Source organism: Leptodactylus fuscus, chromosome 7 (genome assembly GCF_031893055.1).
Source record: "Leptodactylus fuscus isolate aLepFus1 chromosome 7, aLepFus1.hap2, whole genome shotgun sequence".
NCBI lineage: Eukaryota > Metazoa > Chordata > Amphibia > Anura > Leptodactylidae > Leptodactylus > Leptodactylus fuscus.
In genome coordinates, this window is record NC_134271.1 from 19,394,185 (window position 1) to 19,420,318 (window position 26,134).

Sequence of the window (26,134 nt, forward strand, 5' to 3'; positions counted from 1 at the left end):
TCAGACTCCTCAATTCATTTAGACCCCAGATCAGACTTTTAAACTCATTCACATGCCAGACTAGTCTTCAAGATAATTTAGACCTAACATCAACCCCTAAAAACAACCCCCCTAAAATAAATCCATACCAACTCCTACAATTAATCAGATCCCAAACCAGGCACCTAGACTCATTCAGAAGCAGGGCCAGACCCTCTAAACTCAATCAGACCCCATTTCAGACTCATACATTTATTTAGAGCACAGACCTCTAAAATCAATAGGACCTCTGACCAAACATCTAAACTGAATCATACCCCAGATCAGACACCTAAATCCATTCAGAACTCAGACCAGAAATTCAGACCCCAGACCAGATCCCTACACTCATTCAGACCTCAGACCTTTTAACTTATTCAGATCCCAGGCCAGACCTCAATTAATTTATTTAGCCCCCAGACCACCCCCTAAAATTAGTAACACCCAGGGACAGGTCCTTAAAATGAAATCAGACGAATGTGGCCCCTCTCCACTCAATGCCTGATGGTGAACATCAGAATCGGTGGTCTCCAGCTGTCAGAAAACTACAAGTCTCAGCATGCCCTGACAAGAAATTCTAGTCTAAGGGGCCACACGGTGGCTCAGTGGTTAGCACTGCAGCTTTGCAGCGCTGGAGTCCTCAGTTCAAATCCTGCCAAGGACAAAAAACCATCTGCAAGGAGTTTGTATGTTCTGCCCTTGTTTGCATGGATTTCCATCTCATACTCCAAAGACATACTGATGGGGAAACAATGTACATTGTGAACGCCATGTGGGGTTCACAATGTACATTAAAAAACAACAACAAGAAATTCTAGTCTAGAAAGTGCAGGAGAGCCACAGATCGGAGACCACTGACTTAGAGAGTGTTTTTTCTCCATCATGGGCTCTTATTTTTGCATGAATTACCTGGTTATAGATTTGACACAATTTTCTGCAGACCTGTCAAGTAAATATCTGTCGGCCTAATAATTTACAGGAAATAGGTTTTCTAAATAACGAATAATGGAGGCAATTCAGAGCTGGCCTTGTTATATATTAATGTGCCGTTTCCTCCGGCGGGCCGTCCTTCCCTTCCGGCCGCTCCTTGGTTAACGTCTTGAAGTGCATTGTAATTAACCTTCGCTTAGAATCGTGAAATGTGTTTGGTTTTTGGTTGATTCGATGTCACCGCTGCTCACATGGAGACAATGTTATAAATGGCTTGTCACAATTTGCATAAATCTCATTGCAATGTTTGCTCTTTTGGAAAATTTACACGGAAAGGTTAAAATGAGAGACCTGTAGATTATTGGGGGATTTTTTTTTCTTAGACTTTACGGGGGATGGTAATTAATAAGGCTTTATGGATAAGTGGTGGATACCAATGGGGCAGTCCACCAAACTGCTTTTCACCTCCCCCCCCCCACTATATACACAGCAGCAAAGATCTCTATTCTCTGATGATAGTTTGCTACATTGTGTCAGTGACGATAAGGCTTTATTCACATACTCTCTTGTATTTGTATAATCATGTTCTATTAGGACACCAAAAATACTTGGGGACCTCATTGACCTCATTGGGGAGCCAAAAATTTAACTCAACAAAATAGTGCATCATGCTGTGTTACTAAGCCGCTAGCTCCATTGAGAGCCAAGCATTAAAGGGAATGTGTTACCAGAAATTACTTATTTTTTTAACCAAGTTTCTTTTATTCAATTTATTTTTTTTTACGCTATAGATAAAATATAAAAATAAAAAGTACTATATCCTGCAGTTTTATTGATTTGGTTCTGTAGAGGTTTTCTTTGAAGCAGTCAGCTCATTTACTTTACACAGACCGAATTACAATAGAAGATAACACTTCCATAGAGATCACTATTGAGCCATCATTACATCGCTACTGACCATAGATAATGTCACAACGTATCTCCTTCCCCTCCCTGCATAGAGTATGCCTTGTCCTCATCACTGAATTCGGACAGGAGGCTATCTCAAGATCCTCTGTGTGAATATACCCTTGGAAAAATAGGGATTTTTTTTTTTTTCCAAAAAATACAGCGCCACACTTGGGTTGTGCTTGGTATTGGATGCAGCTAGTTCTCTGGTGGGGTCATGAGCAGTCTATTTCGGGCCTAGGCTTTTGCAATGCATCCGTTCCCTCATGCTGTACACCTCTGCAAGTTAAATAAGCCCCCGGGGTAACAATAAGATCCCCGCTATCCAATACATGACCTGTAAAGCCTTGATTCTTTCCTCCGGCAGTCAGGAGTCCTCTCTCGCAATGAATGGCAGAGCTGTCGATTAAAGACTGTGTGACCTTTCCGTCTCGTCACAATGTGCCACACGCGGCTCTTTTAATACAGATAATATCATTATTTGCTTACAGAATGGAGCTTTACAGAAGGTAACAGAGCCGTGTCCGCCATTGAACTGCACAGAAGACGATCGAATTCTCCCGGAGAACGAGTGCTGTTTTGTTTGCCGAGGTGAGGAGTTTTTTGAGAGATGTCTTTTCTTCTTTTACTATATTTTTGTTGTGGCAGCACTTTTATATATCTGTTATATGTGGAGCAAAAACTCCTCACACTGGTGGAAACGAATAGCTGTAGTAAAACCAGAGCGGTTTAGGTGACCTAGGATGGGGCAACTTAGAATTTTTGAGTCTTCGGAAATGTTTTTGCATCTCCAGCAGTGACATTTATTTTGCTCCTCATGAGGAGGGCATAGTCTTGACAAACTTTTATACCATAAATTAGTTTCATGTGTAGAAAATAGCCCCTCCCTCCACCATTGTCCCCCACCTCATTACTCCTGTTTCATGCAAAAGGTAATGGTGACATTGGAAGCTGTGTCTCGAGACTTCCATATGCGGACCAGGAATAATTCCAAGGTTACTATTTGGGAATTTAAAGGGGGCCTTTCACCACTTCCCCCAACTCTATTTGCATCCTTCAGTGTATATTTATATTTTCCATTGATTCTGGTATAATTGGAATTTTTTTTCTAGACCGCACCGTTTTCGAGCAATCACTTCTGTTATTTTCAGCACCCAATTTACTAAGTAGGCTCGCTACTATTAGGTGGGCGGAGCCCAGACTATCTACTTCAGCAACAGACCGCCCACTGGACTCACAACATTGATTTCTCAGGAACCGTATGGCCTACAGAAAAATTTCCAACTATGCAGAAATCAGTGGAGCGCGCCTATTGAATGATGTAAAGAATTGGGGTTGGTGGAGATGGTGAAACGTCCCCGTTAAAGGGTTTTTGGTTTGTGAAATTAGTCTGATCAATCACTTAATTGAACTGGAATGAAAAAGAAATAGATTCCATTTTAAGAATTGTGTGCCTTCCCAAAATTTTGCACTGGTTTCCAATAGGATGGACTTTTCTCTTTGATCTGTACAGTTCTGGAAGAGAGGGGGTCTCTTGTCTAGTTTGGAAATCACTTGCAAATAGTTCTGGAATGGAAAACAAATACTCTCCAACTGTGTACAGGATCACTTAAACACAATTCATAAGATTCTCAAATCTGTTTTTGTTGAATAGAGTCCCCAGCCATAAGTTGGTCACAAGGTGTCTGGCTGTTTGAACCTTCTGAATCATTTTATATATATCCTGCAATTTTCACTCTGGCCACTAACCATAATAATAGACTGACACTTGTGAATTCTGTAAGAGTTTTCTTTCCAGTAGTCGCCTCATTTCCATCACAGACAGAATAACACTTCTATAGATAACAATACTGAGCCATCATTACATCACTACTGGCAATAGATGTTGCCACAACTTTTCTCTTCTCCCCTCCCTGCACAGAACATGTCTAGTAAACTCTCCCATAGACCTCAATGACACGACTCCCTTCTATGTCTGCCTATGACAATAAGACTGCTGTAAGGCACCAATGTCTCTTATCCCCTATCCATAGTGTTGGACTCTCAGCAATCTGGGAAATGAGGACCAGAACGTGTACCCTGAATGCTACGTGTGAATAGAGCCCTTGTACGCATGTGCAGCCACTTCTCCATTCACTTCTATAGGGCTGCTGATTCAGCGATCATTAAAACATGGCTTCTTGCGTGCCAACCTGAATTTAATGGGCGTCATTGACTGTACGGGCACGAGAGAGAACGAAAAAAAAAATCTTGTAATGAACAGACAGCTTTGTTGCGCCGTTGTGATATTAATCTTTGTTAAGAGTCTTATTTTACCTGTTGTTGTGTTTCCGCGTCAGTAATTGAGCCCAGGAGTCGCTTCGACAAGATTATATTTCTCCTTTTTTTGTGTCTTTATCAGACGATTAATCTCGTTTTCTGCCAAACTTGTCACCAGAATTATAGATTTGAGAGGTTGAACTTTGAAAGAGACAAAAATATACAAGTGGCCGATAGGACGGAATGAGAAAATTTCCGGGGAAGATTAAAGCAATCTATATCATAATGCTCTTTATTAAGATTTTCCGTGTCAGTTTATGTAGTTATAATAGCAACTGTCTGACTAAATCTGTCACCGGATAATTACAGCTTAGGAAGAATCATCTAAAGGAAACAAAAAACCCCTGCTAAGTATAATAAATACTGTCTGCGGGCGTGGAGAGGATGGGTAGGGCGTCTGTGCAAAAAGACATACCGAATAATATTAACTATAAAGAGGACAGAGCAGAAAAATGGCGAAGTGACAACCATAGCTCTAACCCAAGAATGAGACCGGAGTGGTTGTCACTTCCTAATGGAACACTTAGAGGACCTTTCACCATCTCCACCAACTCTTTGTATCATTCAATAGGCTCCTCTTCACTGATTCTGGTGCAGTTGGAATTTTTTCTCTAGCCCTCACCATTCCTGAGCACTCAGTACTGTAATTTCAGCACCCAAGATGTCAATTTAGACTCTTACTAACAAGTGGACAGGTCTCTGACTATCTGCATTCGCTCAGGAATAAAGAGCCTAAGCATATTGAGGACTGAAACTAAAAGCAATGACTGCTCAGGAATGGTGGGGGCGAGAAAAAAATCAGTGCAGAGACGTAATGAAAAATGCAAAGAGTTGTGAAGTGGTCAAAGGTCCTCTTTAATGATGGATGAATATTCATGAGGTTTGTCTGTTGTTTTTGTCACCATACCAAATTACCACAGGATCAATTTCCCAACAGTGACACCACAGGAAAAACTAGTTATTGCATGGTGGCCATTGAAATATTTGGCTGGCTGTGTAATGCATGGACATGTTGGGTCCTCCAGAAAGATACTCTTTGTAGCCGTTCTTTGACATTCTTTGGTCCCCAAATGAGGAACGCTTCAATATTAACAAAATTTTAAAGAAGATATGTACAGTGGATGGTTGTCAGAGCACACTTTATTTGGAGAAGGTGTAACTGGTTGTCATAGCCCCGCCCCTTCTTTTTGGTTGCCAACACCATGAAATTTTTTTTTTTTTATCCTGGAACACAATGGCTGATAGCTGAGAGCAATAGTTTGCTGGATGTAGGCTTTTCATTTTTATCTTGCTGTATGAAATGCCCGGAGGATCCACTATGTAGTGGTGGATTATATAGGAGGTGATCCACATGGCAGATAGTAGATCAGAATCTGTGTTGCGAATATGTTCCAGCTAGCGGGCGCTGCCAATGACAACTGGTGCCAGGTAACAGTTTGAAAAAGGATGTAACCCAAAGTAACTCCGAAGATCCCAAACGTTACATGATGGTTATTTGTGAAACATTGATGTCTTATGTATGTCTTTTTACGTTGCACATTGAATCAACATTGTTCTTCGTAAGGTCCAAACAGCAGCACAGAGTATTTCAAGGGACAAGTGTGCTGATCATTTGTAAGGTTACAGACAGAGGGTTACATAGTGGCAGGAGTAGGGTTCCAGCAGCACAGAGTATTTCAAGAGATGTGTCCTGATCTCGTGGGAGGTTACAGAGAGTTAGTTGGAGGAGAAGAGTTTCAGCAGTACAGAGTATTTCAGAAGAGGAGTGTGCTGGTCTAGTGGAGATATCAGAGCTAGGTTGCATAATGGAAGGAACAAGATCCTCAGCACACAGACTATTTCAGGGCAGAAGTGTGCTGATCCTGTGGCGGGTGACATAGAGGTACATCATGGAAGTAGCAGGGCCTCAGCAGCACAGAGCATTTCAGAGCAATTGTGTGCTGATCCTGTGGCAGGCAACACAAATCTATATAGTGAAAGGAGCAGGGTCTCTGCAGCACAGAGCATTTCAGAGCAATTTTGTGCTGATCCTGTTGCAGGTAAAACAAAGCTACATAGTGGAAGGAGCAGGGTCCCCACATTTTATTGTGTATAGACATTTGTTCACACCTCCTGTGTTAGTAAAGTCAGTGCAGTTGCCATTCTTCTTATTCTGGGTTACATTTGCCTTTTTTGCCCATTACCTGTTCACCAGTCGCCACCTCCGCACCGTCTGTCTTATAACTTATATTCTTTGCATACACTTTATAAAAGCCGGCTCAAGCTCCATTTCCTGTTTTCACAACACAGATCCTGAAGTTCTGTCCAGCGGATAAGCCTTGGGGGAGACACAACCCGAAACAGAATACTAACCGGAAGAATTAACCGCAGACTCCGCGGCGGACAGCTGGATGTCACCCTTCAGCTAGGCCACCCAAGATACCTGGTGGACTCAAATTCAATGATTTTTTTTTTCCCTTTTTTTCCACCTTTTTGATTTCCGTACATTGTGTGGAAAAGTCTAAATCTGCACCTCCCAAAATATGGGACTACACCTCCTAATATCCCTTGGGGCTGGTATAGGATGCTGGGTCTACTAGTCTCCAGATCACCTGTAGAGCCACAAAATGCTTCCCGCTTGTCTACACCAACAACAGAGACTTATCCACTAGTGACATTTACAAGAACTTAACATGTTCTCAGGTTGTTACAACTTTTATTATTTTTTTTATTACAACGGATGATCACCTATTAAATGTGGTCAACGCCAGGTCACCACCACATGCCACCACCATGGCAAACGGCTATTGAAATAATTACCGACAAGCCACATTGGACTCTAACATCTTCTATCAGAAGCCTTCACAATTCATTGTAACAATCTGAGATTTTTTTCTGTTATTTATGGAATGAATGACATTACTAGTTTTAGGCTTAATTTATTTATTGTGGAATTGCAATTTTGTACAAGTTTGTAACAAATAAAGATTAAGGTAAAGTGATATTTCTGCTTTGGATCTGTTGAGAATTTTTATGAGTGTAGGTTTAAGGTTGTGTATGGGGTGGAGGATTGGTTGATGGTATAAAATTTGGTACAGAAAAATTTGAGAGGAGATATCCATGACAACTAGGGAGGTAACTACGCTATGTAGTATTACTTGAACTATGAAGAGATGGATAGTTGGAGATTTGGGGGCAGAAATTTGGGAAAGAAGCTATCAATGTCAACTGGGGAGTTAAAAATTGTAGAAGGATTTAGATACCTATAGTATATATAGTCCCTCAATGCCAAGAGGAAGCTGCACCAGTGCATAGAATATTGTGTTACATGGTAAAATTGAATATATATGATTCAATAAAATGTTGTCCTTTGTAAGAATCCTCAAAAACGTAAAATATTTATATTTTGGGGGGTTGTAATGAGACAGATTTAGATAAGAAGGGATTGATTATAGTAGTTATCCTTGACGTAAGAGCTATCCTTCAAAACTAGGGAGGCAAATATTGTAGAAGGACTTGGAAATATCTATAACCATCAAACATCAGTATGACGTGACAGTTCCAAGAGGAAGCTGCACAATATACACACAGTACAAACCAAAAGTTTGGACACACCTTCTCATTCAAAGAGTTTTCTGTATTTTCATGACTATGACAATTATAGATTCACACTGAAGGCTTCAAAACTATGAATTAACACATGTGGAATTATATACTTAACAAAAAAGTGTGAAACAACTGAAAATCTGTCTTATATTCTCGGTTCTTCAAAGTAGCCACCTTTTGCTTTGATTCCTGCTTTGCACACTCTTGGCATTCTCTTGATGAGCTTCATGAGGTATTCACCTGAAATGGTTTTCACTTCACAGGTGTACCCTGTCAGGTTTAATAAGTGGGATTATGGGACCATCAGTTGGGGTTGGGACCATCAGTTGTGTTGTGCAGAACTCAGGTGGATACACAGCTGATAGTCCTACTGAATAGACTGTTAGAATTTGTATTATGGCAAGAAAAAAGAAGCTAAGTAAAGGAAAATGAGTGGCCATCATTACTTTAAGAAATGAAGGTCAGTCAGTCCAAAAAATTGACAAAACTTTGAAAGTGTCCCCAAGTGCAGTTGCAAAAACCATCAAGCGCTACAAAGAAACTGGCTCACATGAGGACCGCCCCAAGAAAGGAAGACCAAGGAGGATAAGTTCATCCGAGTCACCAGCCTCAGAAATCGCAGGTTAACAGCAGCTCAAATTAGAGACCAGGTCAATGCCACACAGAGTTCTAGCAGCAGACACATCTCTACAACAACTGGTAAGAGGAGACTTTGTGCAGCCGCCGGCCTTCATGGTAAAATATCTGCTAGAAAACCACTGCTAAGGACCGGCAACAAGCAGAAGAGACTTGTTTGGGCTAAAGAACACAAGGGATGGACATTAGACCAGTGGAAATCTGTGCTTTGGTCTGATGAGTCCAAATTTGAGATCTTTGGTTCCAACCACCATGTCTTTGTGTGACGCAGAAAGGTTTGGGGTTTCCAGATGGTTTGGGGTGAGCTGGACCGCAGAGTGAAAGCAAAAGGGCCAACAAGTGCTAAGCATCTCTGGGAACTCCTTCAAGACTGTTGGAAGACCATTTCCGGTGACTACCTCTTGAAGCTCATCAAGAGAATGCCAAGAGTGTGCAAAGCAGTAATCAAAGCAAAAGGTGGCTACTTTGAAGAACCGAGAATATAAGACAGATTTTCAGTTGTTTCACACTTTTTTGTTAAGTATATAATTCCACATGTTACTTCATAGTTTTGATGCCTTCAGTGTGACTCTACAATTGTCATAGTCATGAAAATACAGAATAGATACAGAAAGTATATTGGAAAATTGTTCAACTTTTTATTATACAAACCATAACATTTTTCTCTCAATAGTAGTCTGAAAGTGGCCAACCCCTTTAATGAGGCAGATTTAGATTAGGAGGAGGTTTGGAGCAAAAGGTCAAGAATGAAGCTATGTATGACAGCTAGGGAGGTAAAAATTCTATAAGGACTTGGATATACCTATAACCATCAAACGACAATATGTAGTCTCAGTCAATGCCAAGAGGTAGCTGCAAAAGCACTAATAATAATGTATTACATGGCAAGATTGGAAATGTATCATGTACAATGTACAACACCATATATTCAGAACTCCGTTTCTAAGAAGGCGGGGCCGCTTGGAGGTATGTCGTGATCACCCCTACACTCTGCTGTGGCTAATGCTTCAGCTCACAATCAAAAAGTTTAGAAAATACTTCAAAAGGAGTCTGTCACTTGAACCTAGCTTATAACCGCAGCCTCGCAGGTAGATAGATCAGGGTCATCAGAACCAGCATATTGTCTCAGCCTCGCAAGTAGATGGCTTAGGATCATCAGGAACAGCATATCACCCCAGCCCTGCAGATAGATAGGTTAGTGTCACCAGAACCAGCATATCACCTTGAAGCTCCGAAGAGCTCATTTGCCTATTGACAAAAAGAGCGATAATTCAGCAATGGAGGCAGTGATTTACTAGGGGAAAACTTGTTTGATTCAGGTGACCCTAACCTATCTATCTGCAGGGCTGGGCTCTGGTGACACACTCTTTAATAAGCTCCTACATTTTTACTGAAAATGTGAAGAAGAATTGACAATAATCATTCACAAGAATGGGATGGAATTCCTCTTTAAATTTCGCTTAGACTCTTCATAATTCATTGGCAGTATTGACATTTAAGCAATATGTAAATGAAATGGTTAACTCTCCCAGGATTCCACTTTTTAGATTTTAGATTTTTTTTTTTTTTGAAAGGGAAAGTAAAAAAAACGTTGAAATTGTGAGCAGCTTTCAATTTGTATGTTAAGCAGTTTCTGCCTTTCGCACAATGAGCCCGGCATTTTGGCGATGGGTTCGGATTACCAGCTTCCTTAGATTGTCAAGGAAGGAAGACGGATTAAACTCACTAAATATCAAAGAAAGGTAATAAAAGGATTCGGGCTCTGGCGGCCCCAGTGAGACGGCCGCTGGGATGAGGCATAGAATGGAGCGAATGAGCAAAGTTGTTATCTCCAGTACTGTCAGACTCCTAGACAATGGATTTCTGGGTAATATCGGACCATTCCTCTCTATTCTCTGTTCCTACAACTCTGCATATGGCAAGCTTTGCAGACCCTTAAGAATCCAAAAATCTGCATAAAACCTATTGTACTGGGCTTTGACACCTACTGTATTTGACTTTAAATTGCAGATTATTGCTATACAATGAGCGCAATATAACCCTGCATTCCATATTTGACCCCTTCCCTTTATTGTTAAAGGGGATGTGCTGTACAATACATGATTAGAGCATATGTTGGGCCAAATTCTCATTGAGTTTCAACTCTAGACTTTGCTCCTCTGCCCCAACCTTTTCTATATTGAAATTTTACTATGATGTCTGCAATATTGCATTAAAAAATCCACAGATGTTCTGCAGTTTGCACAGAACTGCGTGATCCTGAATGTAAATGTAAATGTAAATCCCATCAATACTTGGTGTGACCATTGTTCTTCCTTGCCCCTGCATTGGTAGAGCCGGCCCATCCATGTACCATGTATCCAAGGACCCCTATTCATTTGGATGGCCATCGTCTAATCCTACCACCCAATTCTCCCAGGCTTGGCCAAGCATTCATGTGTTTCCTATGGGGAGAGTGGAGAAAGCTTTTGCCACCTCTCATGGTGGCTTATCAACCCTGACATCAAAATATAACCTGCCTGGACTCTCCTTTCCCCCAATATCTGCACAAGGGTGAGACTATGGGCATCCAGCTGTGGGTTTGCCATTTCAAAGGCCCCATTTACCTGGGAGCCCCCTTAACCCATTTATGCCTAGAGTTCCATTATTGGAATTCAAATACAATACAATTGTTTTATGAAAAATTTTAGGACATGCTTCCTCTTTCCTGGAACTGCTAACCCATTTTCAGGTTAAAATATAAACTGTTATCATCCCGCACACAGTATAATCTCCTTTCTATTGTGCCCTGTCCTTTTTAATGGCTCCCATATGGTATAATGCACTCTATCAAGGCCCCTACACAGGATAAAGCTGCCCTTTGTGGCCCCTGCTAGGCACATTGCCCCCTTTTATTAACATTATTGGATTATTCCAACAAGTAACACTGATATTCACTCACCATTCCTGTTCCTGTCCAGACACCCTCTGCTCCGGCCTGCAGGGGGTGCCATGCGCTACATGCAGACACTTAAGGTCAGGCTGTCATGTCCAGATGCTTGTGTTGTGTGTGGCCAAAGTGGAGGCGGCCTGGACTGGAGAGGGATGGGTTAATAAAATAGCTGTTAGATTAATCCAATGTAATAAATGCTGCGGGGTCTCCTTGATTTCCAGGGTCTTATGCAAATGCATCGGTCGCGTCATGTCCAAATACAACTCCATACATATTGCTGAGACATTCTGGAGTTTTGAGTAAAATGACTTTATTTAGTCTTGTATGGAATTCAGGGATTCATTTCTATATCAATACTAAAGTAGTGGATCCCTGATATGGCTGAACGCCTCGAACAAGCTGAACGCCAAACCTTCCCCTCCATCAGGGTTTGTGTCTCTATGAGAATAGAGAACTGAAAAAAACCTCTGATCTGTCTGCCCCGATTACCACTTGCAGCCTCTAGTAATCCCAATAGATGTGTCAAGGGTTATTGGATTCTGCTACTGGTCCGTGCTGGTAAATAAGGAATGTTGTTTTCATACAAGCGCTGACTAGTTACACGCTGACCAGATTCACTGCGCGAATAAATCCCTATGCGCAAAAATACAGAATGGAAAAAAATACCCCTAACTTTGTGAGCATCTAAAATGTTCATTTAAAAATACTGAGAATGGAAATATAAAGTGTAACACTTAGAAAATAAAAGGAAAAATTATCTTAATGGAACACGGTCACCCGGTTTACAGTTTCCATCCTGATCTATGATAGTCTGCTACTTGTCTGCAGCCGGGGCCGAGTCTCTGACGTCTGTTGTTATAGTTTCCATAAAACCGTTCAGGTCAGTTATAAATGGCAATACTATTTTTGGAATTTTTTTTGATGTTCTGCCTTCTGTAGGTTCAGCAGCTGCAAAGTTTTTAGGCGTAAATAAACAAATAAAAATAATTTGTTTTCATCATCAAGGTATATGTGTATATAATATGTGTGTGTATACTGCCCACAACCCACGACTTTGTCTGCGGGTTGTTGGCGTCGATGATCCGCCTATATTAAGCAAATTGCTGCCGTCGATGGTTTGCCTGCTCCGGCATTTCGGCAGCTGTTAAGCTGTCCTGCTGCTGAAGTTGTTCCTCACACCGTGTCTATGATTGTTCGGCATCTCAGCAGCTCACTGGGACGTCATATAATGAGCGTGTTGATGATCCGCCTGCTCCGGTGTTTCAGCAGCTCTCAAGCTGGCCTACCGCTGAACTTGTTTCTTGCACTGTGCCTGTGATTGTACCAGCATTTCAGTACCTTGCTGGAACATCATATAATGAGTACGTTGTTGGTATTGATGATCCACATGCTCTGGTGTTTCTGCAGCTGAACTCGTTCCTCGCACTGTGCCCGTATTTGTTCCGACATGTCAACAGCTTGCTGGGACGCCATATAATGAGTGTACTGTTGGAGTCGATGATCCCCCTCAGCTGCGCTTTAGGAGAACTGTGTGACTTCCGGCTACCTCCATAGCAGTTGTTGTTTGCGACAAATTAGATTTTCTTTTTCCCGGCATGTCTAAAACTGGCAGACTGCCAATTTGGATTAACGGTCTTTGCCCATGTCACTTTGTCAGCACTGGAGCAGATCAGATAATATGCAAATGTGTATACACACTGTGGGCTAGCGTGTGTATACACAGAGTAATAACAGCCCTGGGACCTGAGATAAGGAGCTGCTAAGAGCTGTTCAATATAGTATGTGAACTTAAATTCATAACAGTCATGAAACCATCTCATTTACTGGAATAAAAAGTAGCCTATGTGTTAATCGAGGTTATAATCTATCTGTGTGCCAAATTTCATTCAAATCCGTTCAGCCGTTTTTGCATGATTGAGGAACAAACAAAACTTTCACATTTATAATATTAGTAGAATAGGATAGGAAGGATAGGATAGGAGGTGGGAGGATTTATTTATTTTATTTGTATTTTATTTTTTAAAACAAACTAGGGACATTAACCACCTTATGTCAAGATCCGCCCCATGAAAACCTATTAGTGATAATATCCCATGTTCAATGTTTTACTGGATGATCCACCTCTAGGTGGCAGTAGAAAGACAGCTTTTTGCCTTCTGGTGGAGAGCTAAATTGCATAATTATTTCCCACTACAGTCTTCAGATCTCCTTGATAGGACCAGTAATCTGCTGGATCTACCATGTGAAATCATTGAGAAGAATCTAACAACATGGTTAAAGGAAATTGTGCCCATTAGAGATTAACCGAGTAGACATTACCAAGACAATTCTTCTTATTGGATGATGCTTTGTCCAAGTGTCTAATTAAAGGGATTGTCCTGGAATTATAGCAATCTCAGGGGTAGTCTGGGAGGGTATACTGCAAAAAAAGGGAAAAAAAAGTCATGTATACCTGTCCCCGATAGTCCATTTTTCTTCACGGGCCTAGATGTGCACTGGAAGCGGACAGGCTCACATGACCACTGAGACCAATCAGTGGCTTTAGCAGTCGCTGGTAAGGAACCAGCGAGGTATGGGAGTGATATCACCAGTTCTTCCCCAGCAATGAGACCAATGATTGGGTATAGGTGAATTTGACTTAATTTTACACCCATCTCTGCTATAATTTCCTTGACTACCTCTTTAATTTATTGGAGCTTAAGGCCTTCAAGAAGTTTGAGCTAGATAAACTATAGCTTTACCCTTTATATATGTCCTAAATGTGCCTAAGGATGCAATGGAGGGGTAAAAGTCTACCTGGCTGCAGTAGACAGCCACTAGGGGGAGTTTATGAGCTTATTTTCAATGTATAAACATTCTGCAATAAGCTCCCTCTAGTGGTGGCAGCAGGTAGCCAGGCTTTTACTGTGGTCTATGCCTATACAGGGGCAGGAATATGTAAATCAGTTTTCCTTGTTGGGGCAAGGCAAAGTGTTCCTCTAGTGCCACCTTTTGGAAAGGAACTCCCTATAGCTCAGACCTAATCACAGACGCCAGTCTGGAATATCCCCTCCAAAAGGAAGACAGACCCATCTGCAGACAGGCGTATCAGGAGCATGGAAAGCCAGAACCTTGACCATAAACCTTTATCATGATACGTGTCTATCAGAAGAAATAACATGGTGTCCAAGGGTAAACGTTCACTTTATGTTTCCTTTTTCCTTCTCCGATGAACACCCCGCTGTGATAATATTCCATTTTTTGCAGGACATGACTTTTGCGCAGATGGTTATCAGTGCGGAGAGAACTCAGAATGCAGAAACTGGATCACAAAAGCCACATGTGAATGTCGCAACGGGTTTGTCCCCATTCAAGGAGACCCGACCTATTGTGAAGGTAGGAATCCAAACTTGTCTTGTATAATAAATGCCTATATTTACCGGTAACAGCCGCTTACCCGCAGTCCGCTGTTGTCAGGACCCGAGCGCCGGTAAATACTTCTGCGGAATGATTGGCTATCTATATATTTGAGGAAAATGATAGTGCTGGCAGAATTCAAAAATAAATTGGATGTTAACCCAGGGAGAAATGTTGATGCTCTTGTCACACTTGTAGAAGTGGAATAGAAATCTCTTCTTGGGAGGTCTGTTTACCGTCTGTCGTCTAATATGTCACTTTAGCCGCTACCTGTGTAATTACCGGGGAGGTCACCGCAGACGCCAAGATGATATTGTAACCAAGTCCTGGAGACAAAAACTAGAATTGTACTTTTTTTCTTTTAGCTTGTAGCATTAGAAGCAGAAATGTGGCTCCATCTCATCATCACTAATAGCAGGAGGACGTGTGCGTTATTTGTGTCTGTGCCATGTGTTACTGTGAGGCTTATACTTGCAGACGTCTTGGTGTTGGCCGTGTCACACTGTTATCTGCATTGGTTATTTGATTTTCCTTGATGTGTAAAAGTAGAGAAGACTCCAGGCGAGTAATTGGTGACAATAATAAGCTTCTCAGGTCATTCTATATACTGAGAGTTTATTATTACACCAAAAATTGTTATCTCTTTCTCCATTCCTTCTTTTCTTACCTCCTTCCATTACATTCATCGTCATTCCTCTCTTAGTTTTCTGATTCTTTCCTTCCGTCCTCCATACTTATTTATATTACTTCCTTATCCTCCATGTTTCTATATTATCCCATTCCTTCCTACAATGCCTCCTTGCATTATATTCATCAGTTTTAATCCACAATTTTCTTTCTCCTTCCATGTTTTAACCACTTTCCTATTCTCTATTCCTTTCTTTTTGTCAATTCCTTTCCTTTCCCTACATTCATTTAATTTCTTTCTTCCCATCCCCCATTCTTTTATTTATTCACACATTTAATTCCATTCTTATTACTTACCATCCATTTCTTCCTTCCCAGCCTCCATAATTTTCATTCCTACCTACAGTTTTTTCCTTCTTTCGACCCTTCCTTCCTTCTTTGTTCCCACATCCATTCATTTTTTCTTCCTTTTCATCTGCCATTCCTTCTTCTTACCAACTTATTCCTTTATTATTTTTTTCTTCTTTATCACCTCCATTCCATCCAGTCTTCTCTTCCTTCTCACCCTCCCTCCATTCCTTCCTTTCTTTCCACATCCATTCTATGCTTCTTCCCACCACCAATTTCTTTCATTCCTTTCCATCAACCATAATTTTCATTCCTTCCATTCCTTCCTGGCCTCCATTTCTTCCTGGCCTCCATTTCTTCCTTGCTACCCTTCCCACTTCCTAGGCTCTTCTTTCATCCTTCCTTTGATTTCTTTCTTTTTTTCTCATCCACCATAATTTCCATTCCTTCCCACCCTCTGTTCTTTGCCACCTCCTATCCCGGTCTTCCTAATCTCCATTCCTTGCTTCCTAATCTCTATTTCTTCGCTGCTACAATCCAGTCATCTTTTTTTCCACCGTCCAGTCTATTCTTTCTTCCCACCCTCATTTTTTTTTCTTTTTTCCCCAACTACCATACTTTCCATTCCTTCCCACCCTCTTTACTTCCACACTCTCCGTTACTTTCTTCCTAACCTCCTTTTTTTTCCTTCCCATTTTCCATTCCTTCCTTCTTCCCACCATCCATTCCTTCCTTCTTCCCACCTTCCATTCCTTCCTTCTTCCCACCTTCCATTCCTTCCTTCTTCCCACCATCCATTCCTTCCTTCTTCCCACCATCCATTCCTTCCTTCTTCCCACCATCCATTCCTTCCTTCTTCCCACCATCCATTCCTTCCTTCTTCCCACCTTCCATTCCTTCCTTCTTCCCACCATCCATTCCTTCTTCCCACCATCCATTCCTTCCTTCTTCCCACCTTCCATTCCTTCCTTCTTCCCACCATCCATTCCTTCCTTCTTCCCACCATCCATCCTACTCTTCCTTCCCATCCTCTATTCCTTCCCTAGCCTACTCTTTCCCCCTTGCTTTTACACCTTCCATCCTTCCTATCCGCCATTACTCTCTTCTCTCCCCCTCCTTTGTATTCATTTAGTTGGTTTTCCTTCCTCTTGGCAGTGTATGATGTATTCTGCAGAACGTCCCTCTATATGATATCCTGTATACTTACTTATGATTCTATAGACCTTGCTTCAGGCGTTGTGACCTCTTGCTGCACACATTGTACACCTTCTCAATATATCAGTGATGAATATTTTTAGCACCTCCGCTCTATCTCTTTGGATGTTTTTCTTGAGTCGATACTTAAGGAGCTTTTCTACAATGGGGTCTCCATGTCTCTAGGCGAAGCTCAGTCTGTTTTATCAGTGTTTTATATTGTGCTTTTTTTTTTTACATTACCCAAAGAAAAGTCTAATTTTTAAAGCTTTCAATGGTGTCCTATTGGGAAAATAAAGATTGAATAGATTTTTTTTTTCCCTGAGCCGATTGACTGCAACACACAATAGGTTCATGCGGAGAAATTATTTATGATTGCGGCAGAAGAATGGGAATTCTCTAATTAATGAGAATTAATGGCAGACAGTTCTGTGGCTGGAGCGTTCTTCACAATACAGACCTGCCAGAAAGCCTCCTGCACCAAGCTGTCAGAGAAGAAATGTATCACTGAACCGGGTGTCGGAAAATAAGCTGTTGTATATGCGTCTACTGCATGAGACCAAATATATATGAGGCACCATTGTTGCATAGAACCAGCCCATGTTGCCGCCGTTGCTGAGCTCCTTCATTCTATTGTTCTAATTCTGCCTTCACATCGCTCGCCTTTCATAGAGAAGATGGAGTCAGCATAATTACGGTATATTAATAGGTCCTTCAACACTTCATGAAAAAATAAAAGATTTGCTACAATTCACCTTAAGATTTACAATTCTGCAACTTTGTAAATAATCTTCATTATCATGCACATAGTTCCAACAGGGATAAGTGTGTTTCCATGGTTACAGACTACAAACAAGCCCAGTGTAGTCTGATCCTACAATCATATGTTTCTCTTCTCATCGCTCTCTTTTCTACTGTCTTTGGCAGCCAACTGGGGTGGTGTGATACCCGGGGGTGGTGTGATACCCAGGGGGGCCGTGATACCCAGGGGTGCTGTGATACCCAGGGGTGCTGTGATACCCAGGGGTGCTGTGATACCCAGGGGTGGTGCGATACCCAGGGGTGGTGCGATACCCAGGGGTGGTGCGATACCCAGGGGTGCTGTGATACCCAGGGGGGCCGTGATACCCAGGGGTGCTGTGATACCCAGGGATGGTGCGATACCCAGGGGTGGTGTGATACCCAAGGGGTGCTGTGATACCCAGGGGTGCTTGTGATACCAAGGGGTGGTGCGATACCCAGGGGTGCTGTGATACCCAGGGGGGCCGTGATACCCAGGGGGGCCGTGATACCCAGGGGTGCTTGTGATACCCAGGGGTGGTGCGATACCCAGGGGTGGTGCGATACCCAGGGGTGCTGTGATACCCAGGGGTGCTGTGATACCCAGGGGTGCTGTGATACCCAGGGGGGCCGTGATACCCAGGGGTGCTGTGATACCCAGGGGTGGTGCGATACCCAGGGGTGGTGTGATACCCAGGGGTGCTGTGATACCCAGGGGTGGTGCGATACCCAGGGGTGCTGTGATACCCAGGGGTGCTGTGATACCCAGGGGGGCCGTGATACCCAGGGGTGCTGTGATACCCAGGGGTGCTGTGATACCCATGGGGGCCGTGATACCCAGGGGTGTTGTGATACCCAGGGGTGCTTGTGATACCCAGGGATGGTGCGATACCCAGGGGTGCCGTGATACCCAGGGGTGCCGTGATACCCAGGGGTGCCGTGATACCCAGGGGGGCCGTGATACCCAGGGGTGCTTGTGATACCCAGGGGTGGTGCGATACCCAGGGGTGGTGCGATACCCAGGGGTGGTGCGATACCCAGGGGTGCTGTGATACCCAGGGGTGCTGTGATACCCAGGGGTGCTGTGATACCCAGGGGGGCCGTGATACCCAGGGGTGCTGTGATACCCAGGGGTGCTTGTGATATCCAGGGATGGTGTGATACCCAGGGGTGGTGCGATGCTTAGGGGTGCTGTGATACCCAGGGGGTGCACATCATCATTCAATTGTATCTGCGTCTTTAGGTCTCAGATATGTTGAATACAGTGGTGAGCAAGAAACCTTCAGCTTTATTATTACATGTCTGGAGGCCACTGAAGAGCATTATTAGATGCCTGCGCCCTGACCCTTATGTCCCTCCCCAATCTGAGGCGGCCATTTTGCCTGAACTTCTCTGTTGCTTTATTAACAGCATATAGTGATCTGCTTTACAGCACAGATATGGACATAGGCAACCATAATCTTCAGCTGACTCATTGAGGTCTATGGGAGAGACATTCTCTGTGTAGGGAGGGGGATGTGATAAGTTGTGGCATCATCTATTGTCAGTAGTGATGTAAACTGTATATGATATTAATGTGGAACAAGAGTGGCCACGCTACTTAAGAACCCATTAAACGAAAAATCCAACCGCCGTGTATTTTGGGTTTGGCGTAGGATTCGGTAGGTGGGTCATACACTTCGGTTTGTGTTATCCGAGATTGATGGGCAGCGTCCACTGGCTTCACGACTCACCAGAGTCAATGGAATGCAGACTGTGGTTTCTGGGAATTAAATTCCTAAAAAAAATTAAACCAGGACGTGCGCTCTCTTGGTACAGTAGGGTGTGATACACATGAGTGGTAACGATGAGAAGTTTATTGGTAAAAGAGTCAGTAGTGATGTAAGGAAGACTCAGTGGTGTTGTCTATAGAGGCGTCATCTTTTATTGTAATACTGTCTGTGATGCAAGTGAAGTGACTGCTGCAATGAAAATTCCTACAATTGTGTTAAATGTCAGTCTATTATTAGGTTTAATGGTCAGAGTGAAAATGGCAGGCTATAGGATTTTTTTTTACAAATATACCGTAGAGAGTGACATGGAAATTTAAAAAAAAAAAATTCTTTAAAAATATGTTTACCCTAACAAGTTGGGTTTAAGAAATAGATGATATAACCTGTTGTCTGGGCCTTAAGAACAGAGGGAGAGACTTTCTCTCACTGGAGTTGGCAAGCCACACTAAGCCTCATTGGGACATGGGGGCCGTCAGTAGGTGAAGGACCCCCAGGTTTATTTAGAGAACTGCATACTGTCTCTAAGGCCTGGTTCACATCGGTGTTCGGTATTCAGTTCGGGGAGTCTGCTTGGGGGCGCCCCGAACGGAATATCAAACGCATTAATAAGCGGTGAGCAATGAAAGCACACAGACCCCATAGACTATAATGGGGTCTGTGTGTTTCTACGCGGCATCCGCACGAGTCATGCGGAGAGAAAAGTAGTTGAAGCAGCACTTTTCTCTCTGCATAATTTGTGCGGACACTGTGTGGGAAACACACGGACCCCATTATAGTCTATGGGGTCCGTGTGCTTTCATTGCTCACTGCTTTTTAATGCGTTCTGTATTCTGTTCGGGGGGTCCCCAAATGGACTCCTCGAATGGAATACCGAATGCAGATGTGAACCAGACTGGCAAACAGGCAAATGTTTACTTTCTATTTTTTTTTGTTCTCCCTCACGTCTCTATTTACTAACCCATTTAATCATTGTTACCGTCCCTTTAATTGTGTTAAACAACTAATGATAATGCAATTGGCTTTTTACATGAGCAGAGTGTGTGTGCCTTTCATGGCTGGGTGCTTGGGGTTTAATTCTTCCATAGTATGACTACATCACGGAGTGAACATTGAATTGTGGCAGGCGGCGGTGTAATTCCGTATGACGGAGGTTAATTGGCTCATTATAAGTGTCATGTAATTCATAGAGCTCACTTGACTCCAGTCACTTGGATTAATAATTCCTCTGTTCATTCCTCTTCTGTACGTCATAGTGATGTATACATTATAGCCATACAGCCATTTATTATTCTTCCCTCATGTACTTATGGAAGTAGCAGAGTCGCATTTGCCTGGTGCAGCAGGGCTGAGCTTGTCATTTGACCACACACAGTGATATGACAATGAGTTATTACAACACAACAGGAGAAAATCTTTGCATCTATGTTAACTTAGAAATTGCGCTATGAATCTGTCAAGATTAGTGACACCTAATGGCAGTACTATTAAAAATGTGGCCACCATATATATCTATAATAAAACCGTGATAGTGTGCAAGTAATAACGTCATACCGTACCTAATTCTTACCGGCATTGCTTACTTTTTAGTCTTAGACAGAGCAGCAATACAGTGCTCAGATGATATTACGCTATAGTACCCAAATAATACTGCCATACAGTGTTGCAAATATATTACAATATACTGTGCCAATATTATTACCAATGCAGTATGAGAGTAATATCATACATTTAATGTTGCCATATAGTGTTAGAAGAACACTAATACAGAGTGCTAAAATCAGGTAGCACCACCTTTAATTATACTGACATACTTTGCTCAGACAATACCGTCCTACAGATATGATATAATTCCACCATAATATGCTCAAATGATACTGTTATATGTTTTTCAAACAATACCTCCATGTCAAGATCAGACAATACCACTCTAAAATAATAAATAAAACTGCTATATTGTACTCAGATAATACCTCCGTACAGAGATCAGGTAATAGAACCATAAAATAATACTTCGAAATAGTCTCACAATAGCCACTGTAAGGTATAAAATAAAACTGCTATATAGCATCCAAATAATAGTTCCACACCGAGATCAGATAATACTACCAATATGCTCTAATATTACTTCTATATTATGCACAGATAAAATATTATTGTACCATACATTGTCTAAAATACCGCCATACAGATCTCTAATAGCCATTCCATTTCACACATTGTGGAGGACCCCCAGGACCCTGTCCTACATGCAATCCTACAATCCTGCCCTGATGCTCTGCTTTGCACCTGCATCCCCTGCCACCTCTCTATAATCCTGTACGTAATAGATTTAATCTTCCCGAACCGCAAATTCAAGAATTTACAAAATGAGCCATTTTTTGTTGTTTTTTTTTCTCCCATCTCTGAATTACACCAGATAAAATCTCATGCAATTGAAACCTGTCTTTCAAGTGACACCTTGATTGTCGAAAAGGAATCTGTCAGTAAAACCATTTAGCAGAGCGCCCGCCGCTGAGCGCCCGCTGGTAATTAGGTGTGATAGCAAATAAGTAACCAGAGATCTCTTCTGTTTTTTGTGCTAGGCACAGCTGGGGGTGGGAAATGTGACATATGAAAGGACCATCTTGTATGCAACAACCTTATCGTGTACATGTAGCAGAGATGAATTTGTTATTAAAATGTTTCTACACCAATGTACTAAAATATGCAGCAGGTTGTACCTATAGTCTACCTATCCGTAGATAATGTATTCTGGTACTACAATGATAGCACTGCTATATCACAATCCTGTAGCTATGACAGTCTATTAAGAGATAAAGTAAATCAAGTCACTCCTATTATGTGTTTGACTTACTAATACAACTTTTCTAAATCAGTATGTTTGGCTATAATAGCAACACTAAGCATGTCCATGTAGTAGAGCTGAATAGGTCATCAGCACAACTCAACTGTGGTTTTCCATAGAACCTAAAGTAAAAATATACATATTTGCTTCACATACAAGTGATCATAACCTATCTATCTGCAGGGCTGGGGTGATATGTTGGTTCTGGTGACACTAACTTATCTATCTGCAGGGCTGAGGTGATATGCTGGATCTGGTGACACTAACCTATCTATCTGCAGGGCTGAGGTGATATGCTGGTTCTGATGGCCCTAACCTATCTATCTGCAGGGCTGGGGTGATATGCTGGTTCTGGTGACTATAGCCTATCTATCTGCAGGGCTGGGGTGATATGCTGGTTCTGATGGCCCTAACCTATCTATCTGCAGGGCTGGGGTGATATGCTGGTTCTGGTGACAATAACCTATCTATCTGCAGGGCTGGGGTGATATGCTGGTTCTGGTGACACTAACCTATCTATCTGCAGGGCTGGGGTGATATGCTGGTTCTGGTGACAGTAACCTATCTATCTGCAGGGCTGGGGTGATATGCTGGATCTGGTGACACTAACCTATCTATCTGCAGGGCTGGGGTGATATGTTGGTTCTGGTGACACTAACCTATCTATCTGCAGGGCTGAGGTGATATGCTGGATCTGGTGACACTAACCTATCTATCTGCAGGGCTGAGGTGATATGCTGGTTCTGGTGACACTAACCTATCTATCTGCAGGGCTGGGGTGATATGCTGGTTCTGGTGACACTAACCTATCTATCTGCAGGGCTGGGGTGATATGCTGGTTCTGGTGACAATAACCTATCTATCTGCAGGGCTGGGGTGATATGGTGGTTCTGCTGACACTAACCTATCTATCTGCAGGGCTGGGGTGATATGGTGGTTCTGCTGACACTAACCTATCTATCTGCAGGGCTGGGGTGATATTCTGGTTCTGGTGACACTAACCTATCTATCTGCAGGACTGGGGTGATATGCTGGTTCTGGTGACACTAACCTATCTATCTGCAGGGCTGGGGTGATATGCTGGTTCTGGTGACACTAACCTATCTATCTGCAGGGCTGGGGTGATATGCTGGTTCTGGTGACAATAACCTATCTATCTGCAGGGCTGGGGTGATATGGTGGTTCTGCTGACACTAACCTATCTATCTGCAGGACTGGGGTGATATACTGGTTCTGGTGATTCTAACCTATCTACCTGCAGGGCTGGGGTGATATGCTGGTTCTGGTGACACTAACCTATCTATCTGCAGGGCTGGGGTGATATGCTGGTTCTGGTGACACTAACCTATCTATCTGCAGGGCTGAATTTTTGTTGTGAAGATCTCAGGACATCTCTTCTCTTTCTCACCAAACCATGGAACCTGTTACCCATATGGTATTGGCCAAGACACTTGCTCAGTGCCAGTCTGTTGTAGGTTCTGTGTATAAGTTGAACATCAAATGGCTGAATCAGACTGGCAGTGGTCTGTGAGACTGTTCATTGTTCCCATGCAGAACGGTCCCCATGACCCATGAGTGATACGATGGATGTAAAGGGGTGAATGCCCACCTCTCCCAGGATGTGATGAACCATGAAGGGTCTTGTGTCCTCTATTTACACCTCTGGCCCTGACATATTTCTGTAAAAACTATTCTTAAATTTTCATTAGGATTTCCCATTGTGATTGGATTTCGTGATTGAAAAATGACGTCTCGGAAACGTCAGCATCTTAGCAGTAAAAATAGCAAAACCATCGGTGTACCAAAATTAAGATCCATAGTGTAATCTAGGAGTGAAGATGGATGCGGGCGAATCTGCCCCGCTACTTTAATATTTCATGACTGTAATCCGTGCCTGCTTGTTAAATGGCGAGACGATGGATATCATCTTCGCGTTTCTCATCTCAGGCTCGGCGGACCTGATGACTGAAGTCAGAAGAGGATTTGTGCAAAGGATCGGTCCATCCATCGTTCACAAATAACGGAAGTTTAATTAAAAGGGGTAAGGGGATAATATAAGAGGGCAAAAACTTAAAAAAAAACACGTTATCTTAAAATAGAAGTCCTGTATAACATAATGCTTAAGATTCGGCCTGCAAAATGGACCGGGGATGTACAAGATAAGAAAAACAAAGCACCAAACCTGTCCAGAAGTTGGTTGTGGTATTGCAGCTTGGCCCCATTTACACTACTAGAGCTGCAATACCAGACTCTACCTGTGGACAGTGGTGGCGCTGTTTCCAAAACAAAGCTTCCATGGTTTCTAATGCTGGACAATTCCTTAAAGGTTTCTTTGGTTTGGAACATATCAGTACACAATATTCCTGCTTTTATTGACTGTTCCAAGAAATTTAAAGGGAGTGTCTGTAACACACTATTAGGTAAATCCATTTAAGTAGTGTGGTGGGGTCTCATGTCCTAGCAAGAGTGGAGAATTGTTGTTTTTTTTTTTTAAAAAAAAAAAATCTTTTGCCCTGGAGGACCTGTCCTCGGCTGTATTTCCAAGGCACCCCATTGATATGAATGGACATTGTGTAATGCTACATTTCCCCTGTGGTGGCACTGCAGGAAAATTGAACACTTACACAGATCAGAGTTGACCTTAGAGGTTCCTTAAAGGGGACACTTTGCGATCAGCTTATTGTCAGGGACCCTTCCAACTAGTAGGGATTGTTTAAAGCTGAGGACCCCCTCCACGTGTCCCTAACCCTAAATGGTTACCTTGCTTGTTTGGCTCACAGTTATTCCTATTGACCCCTCATGCATGTGAATGTAACAAATTCAGCTCTGCTACATCTATATGCAAGCAAAATTGGAGATGTTTCCCATTGCAACAAGCAGATGATTTTTCGAGCACTGGTTAGAACATGAGAACAGGAATCTTACTAGTTACTATGGCAACATCTCCAATTTCCTCGATAAGCTTCTCGTTGAGAATAAATTGTCTTAAAACTGAATGCTACGTGCCGATGGTCAATTATATCTGTAGTGGACTTTGGGAATTTGCATTCCAAGACTGTGGTCAATCTCAACCATGGGCATCAAGAACCTGTGACCCAATCACAACTATTTTTAGGGAAACTTGCAGGTACCCCAGGTGTTGGTCTTCCATAGAGGCAAGGAACCTATTCTTTAGAAGGGTTTTCTGGGACTGACTGCAATAATGATGACTGATCCTAAGGAACGGTCATCATTGATATCTGATAGGTGAGGTCCGATACCTGCCCCCATCCCCTCCAATGATCAGCTGTTTGAGGAGAACACAGCATCCTCATGGAAAACCGAACTCCACGCTATAGTGTCGGCCAAGTGATGAATGATTGTGATGGAATTTTAGGAATATTATTACTAGGGGCTGGAAAGGATCTGGCGTCATAGCTAGTTGAGTAGAAGGTGGTAGGATGGTAGTTAATGCTCCATTCATACACAAGGGGGCGTACACGCGGAGGTGCTGATGCTGGTCACCATTGGAGTGTGGTGACCTGATAGTCAATGAACACATCTGTCAATAGTGATGGAAGCAATCAATGGTTGTGGGAGGACCTGGAGTGAGTATGGAGTACAATTCTCAGTACTTACCACTCTTAGGACTTCTGACCACTTCTGTGTGTCTGTGTCGCTCTCAGGTAGTTGCCAGGACCAGAGAAGAAGCAGAGAGTCCAAGGAGTGGTGAATACTGAAAATCGTACTCACTGCTCACCCTCTGGGTCCCATAGTATGTGGTCTTGGGGCACTGATGTGTGTGGGATCTTAGGGAACTATATT

General features: G+C 42.6%; 1 protein-coding gene across 2 annotated transcripts in view; it reads left to right on the forward strand.

Moving 5' to 3' along the window:
• Positions 1 to 26,134, forward strand: part of NELL1 (neural EGFL like 1) — a 455,411-nt gene that overhangs the window by 159,910 nt on the left and 269,367 nt on the right. For both annotated transcript variants that reach the window (XM_075281293.1, XM_075281294.1), the window contains exons 11-12: positions 2,388 to 2,487; positions 14,615 to 14,743. In XM_075281293.1, the coding sequence (XP_075137394.1) occupies positions 2,388 to 2,487; positions 14,615 to 14,743 (229 nt within the window). The remainder of the gene's footprint in view (positions 1 to 2,387; positions 2,488 to 14,614; positions 14,744 to 26,134) is intronic.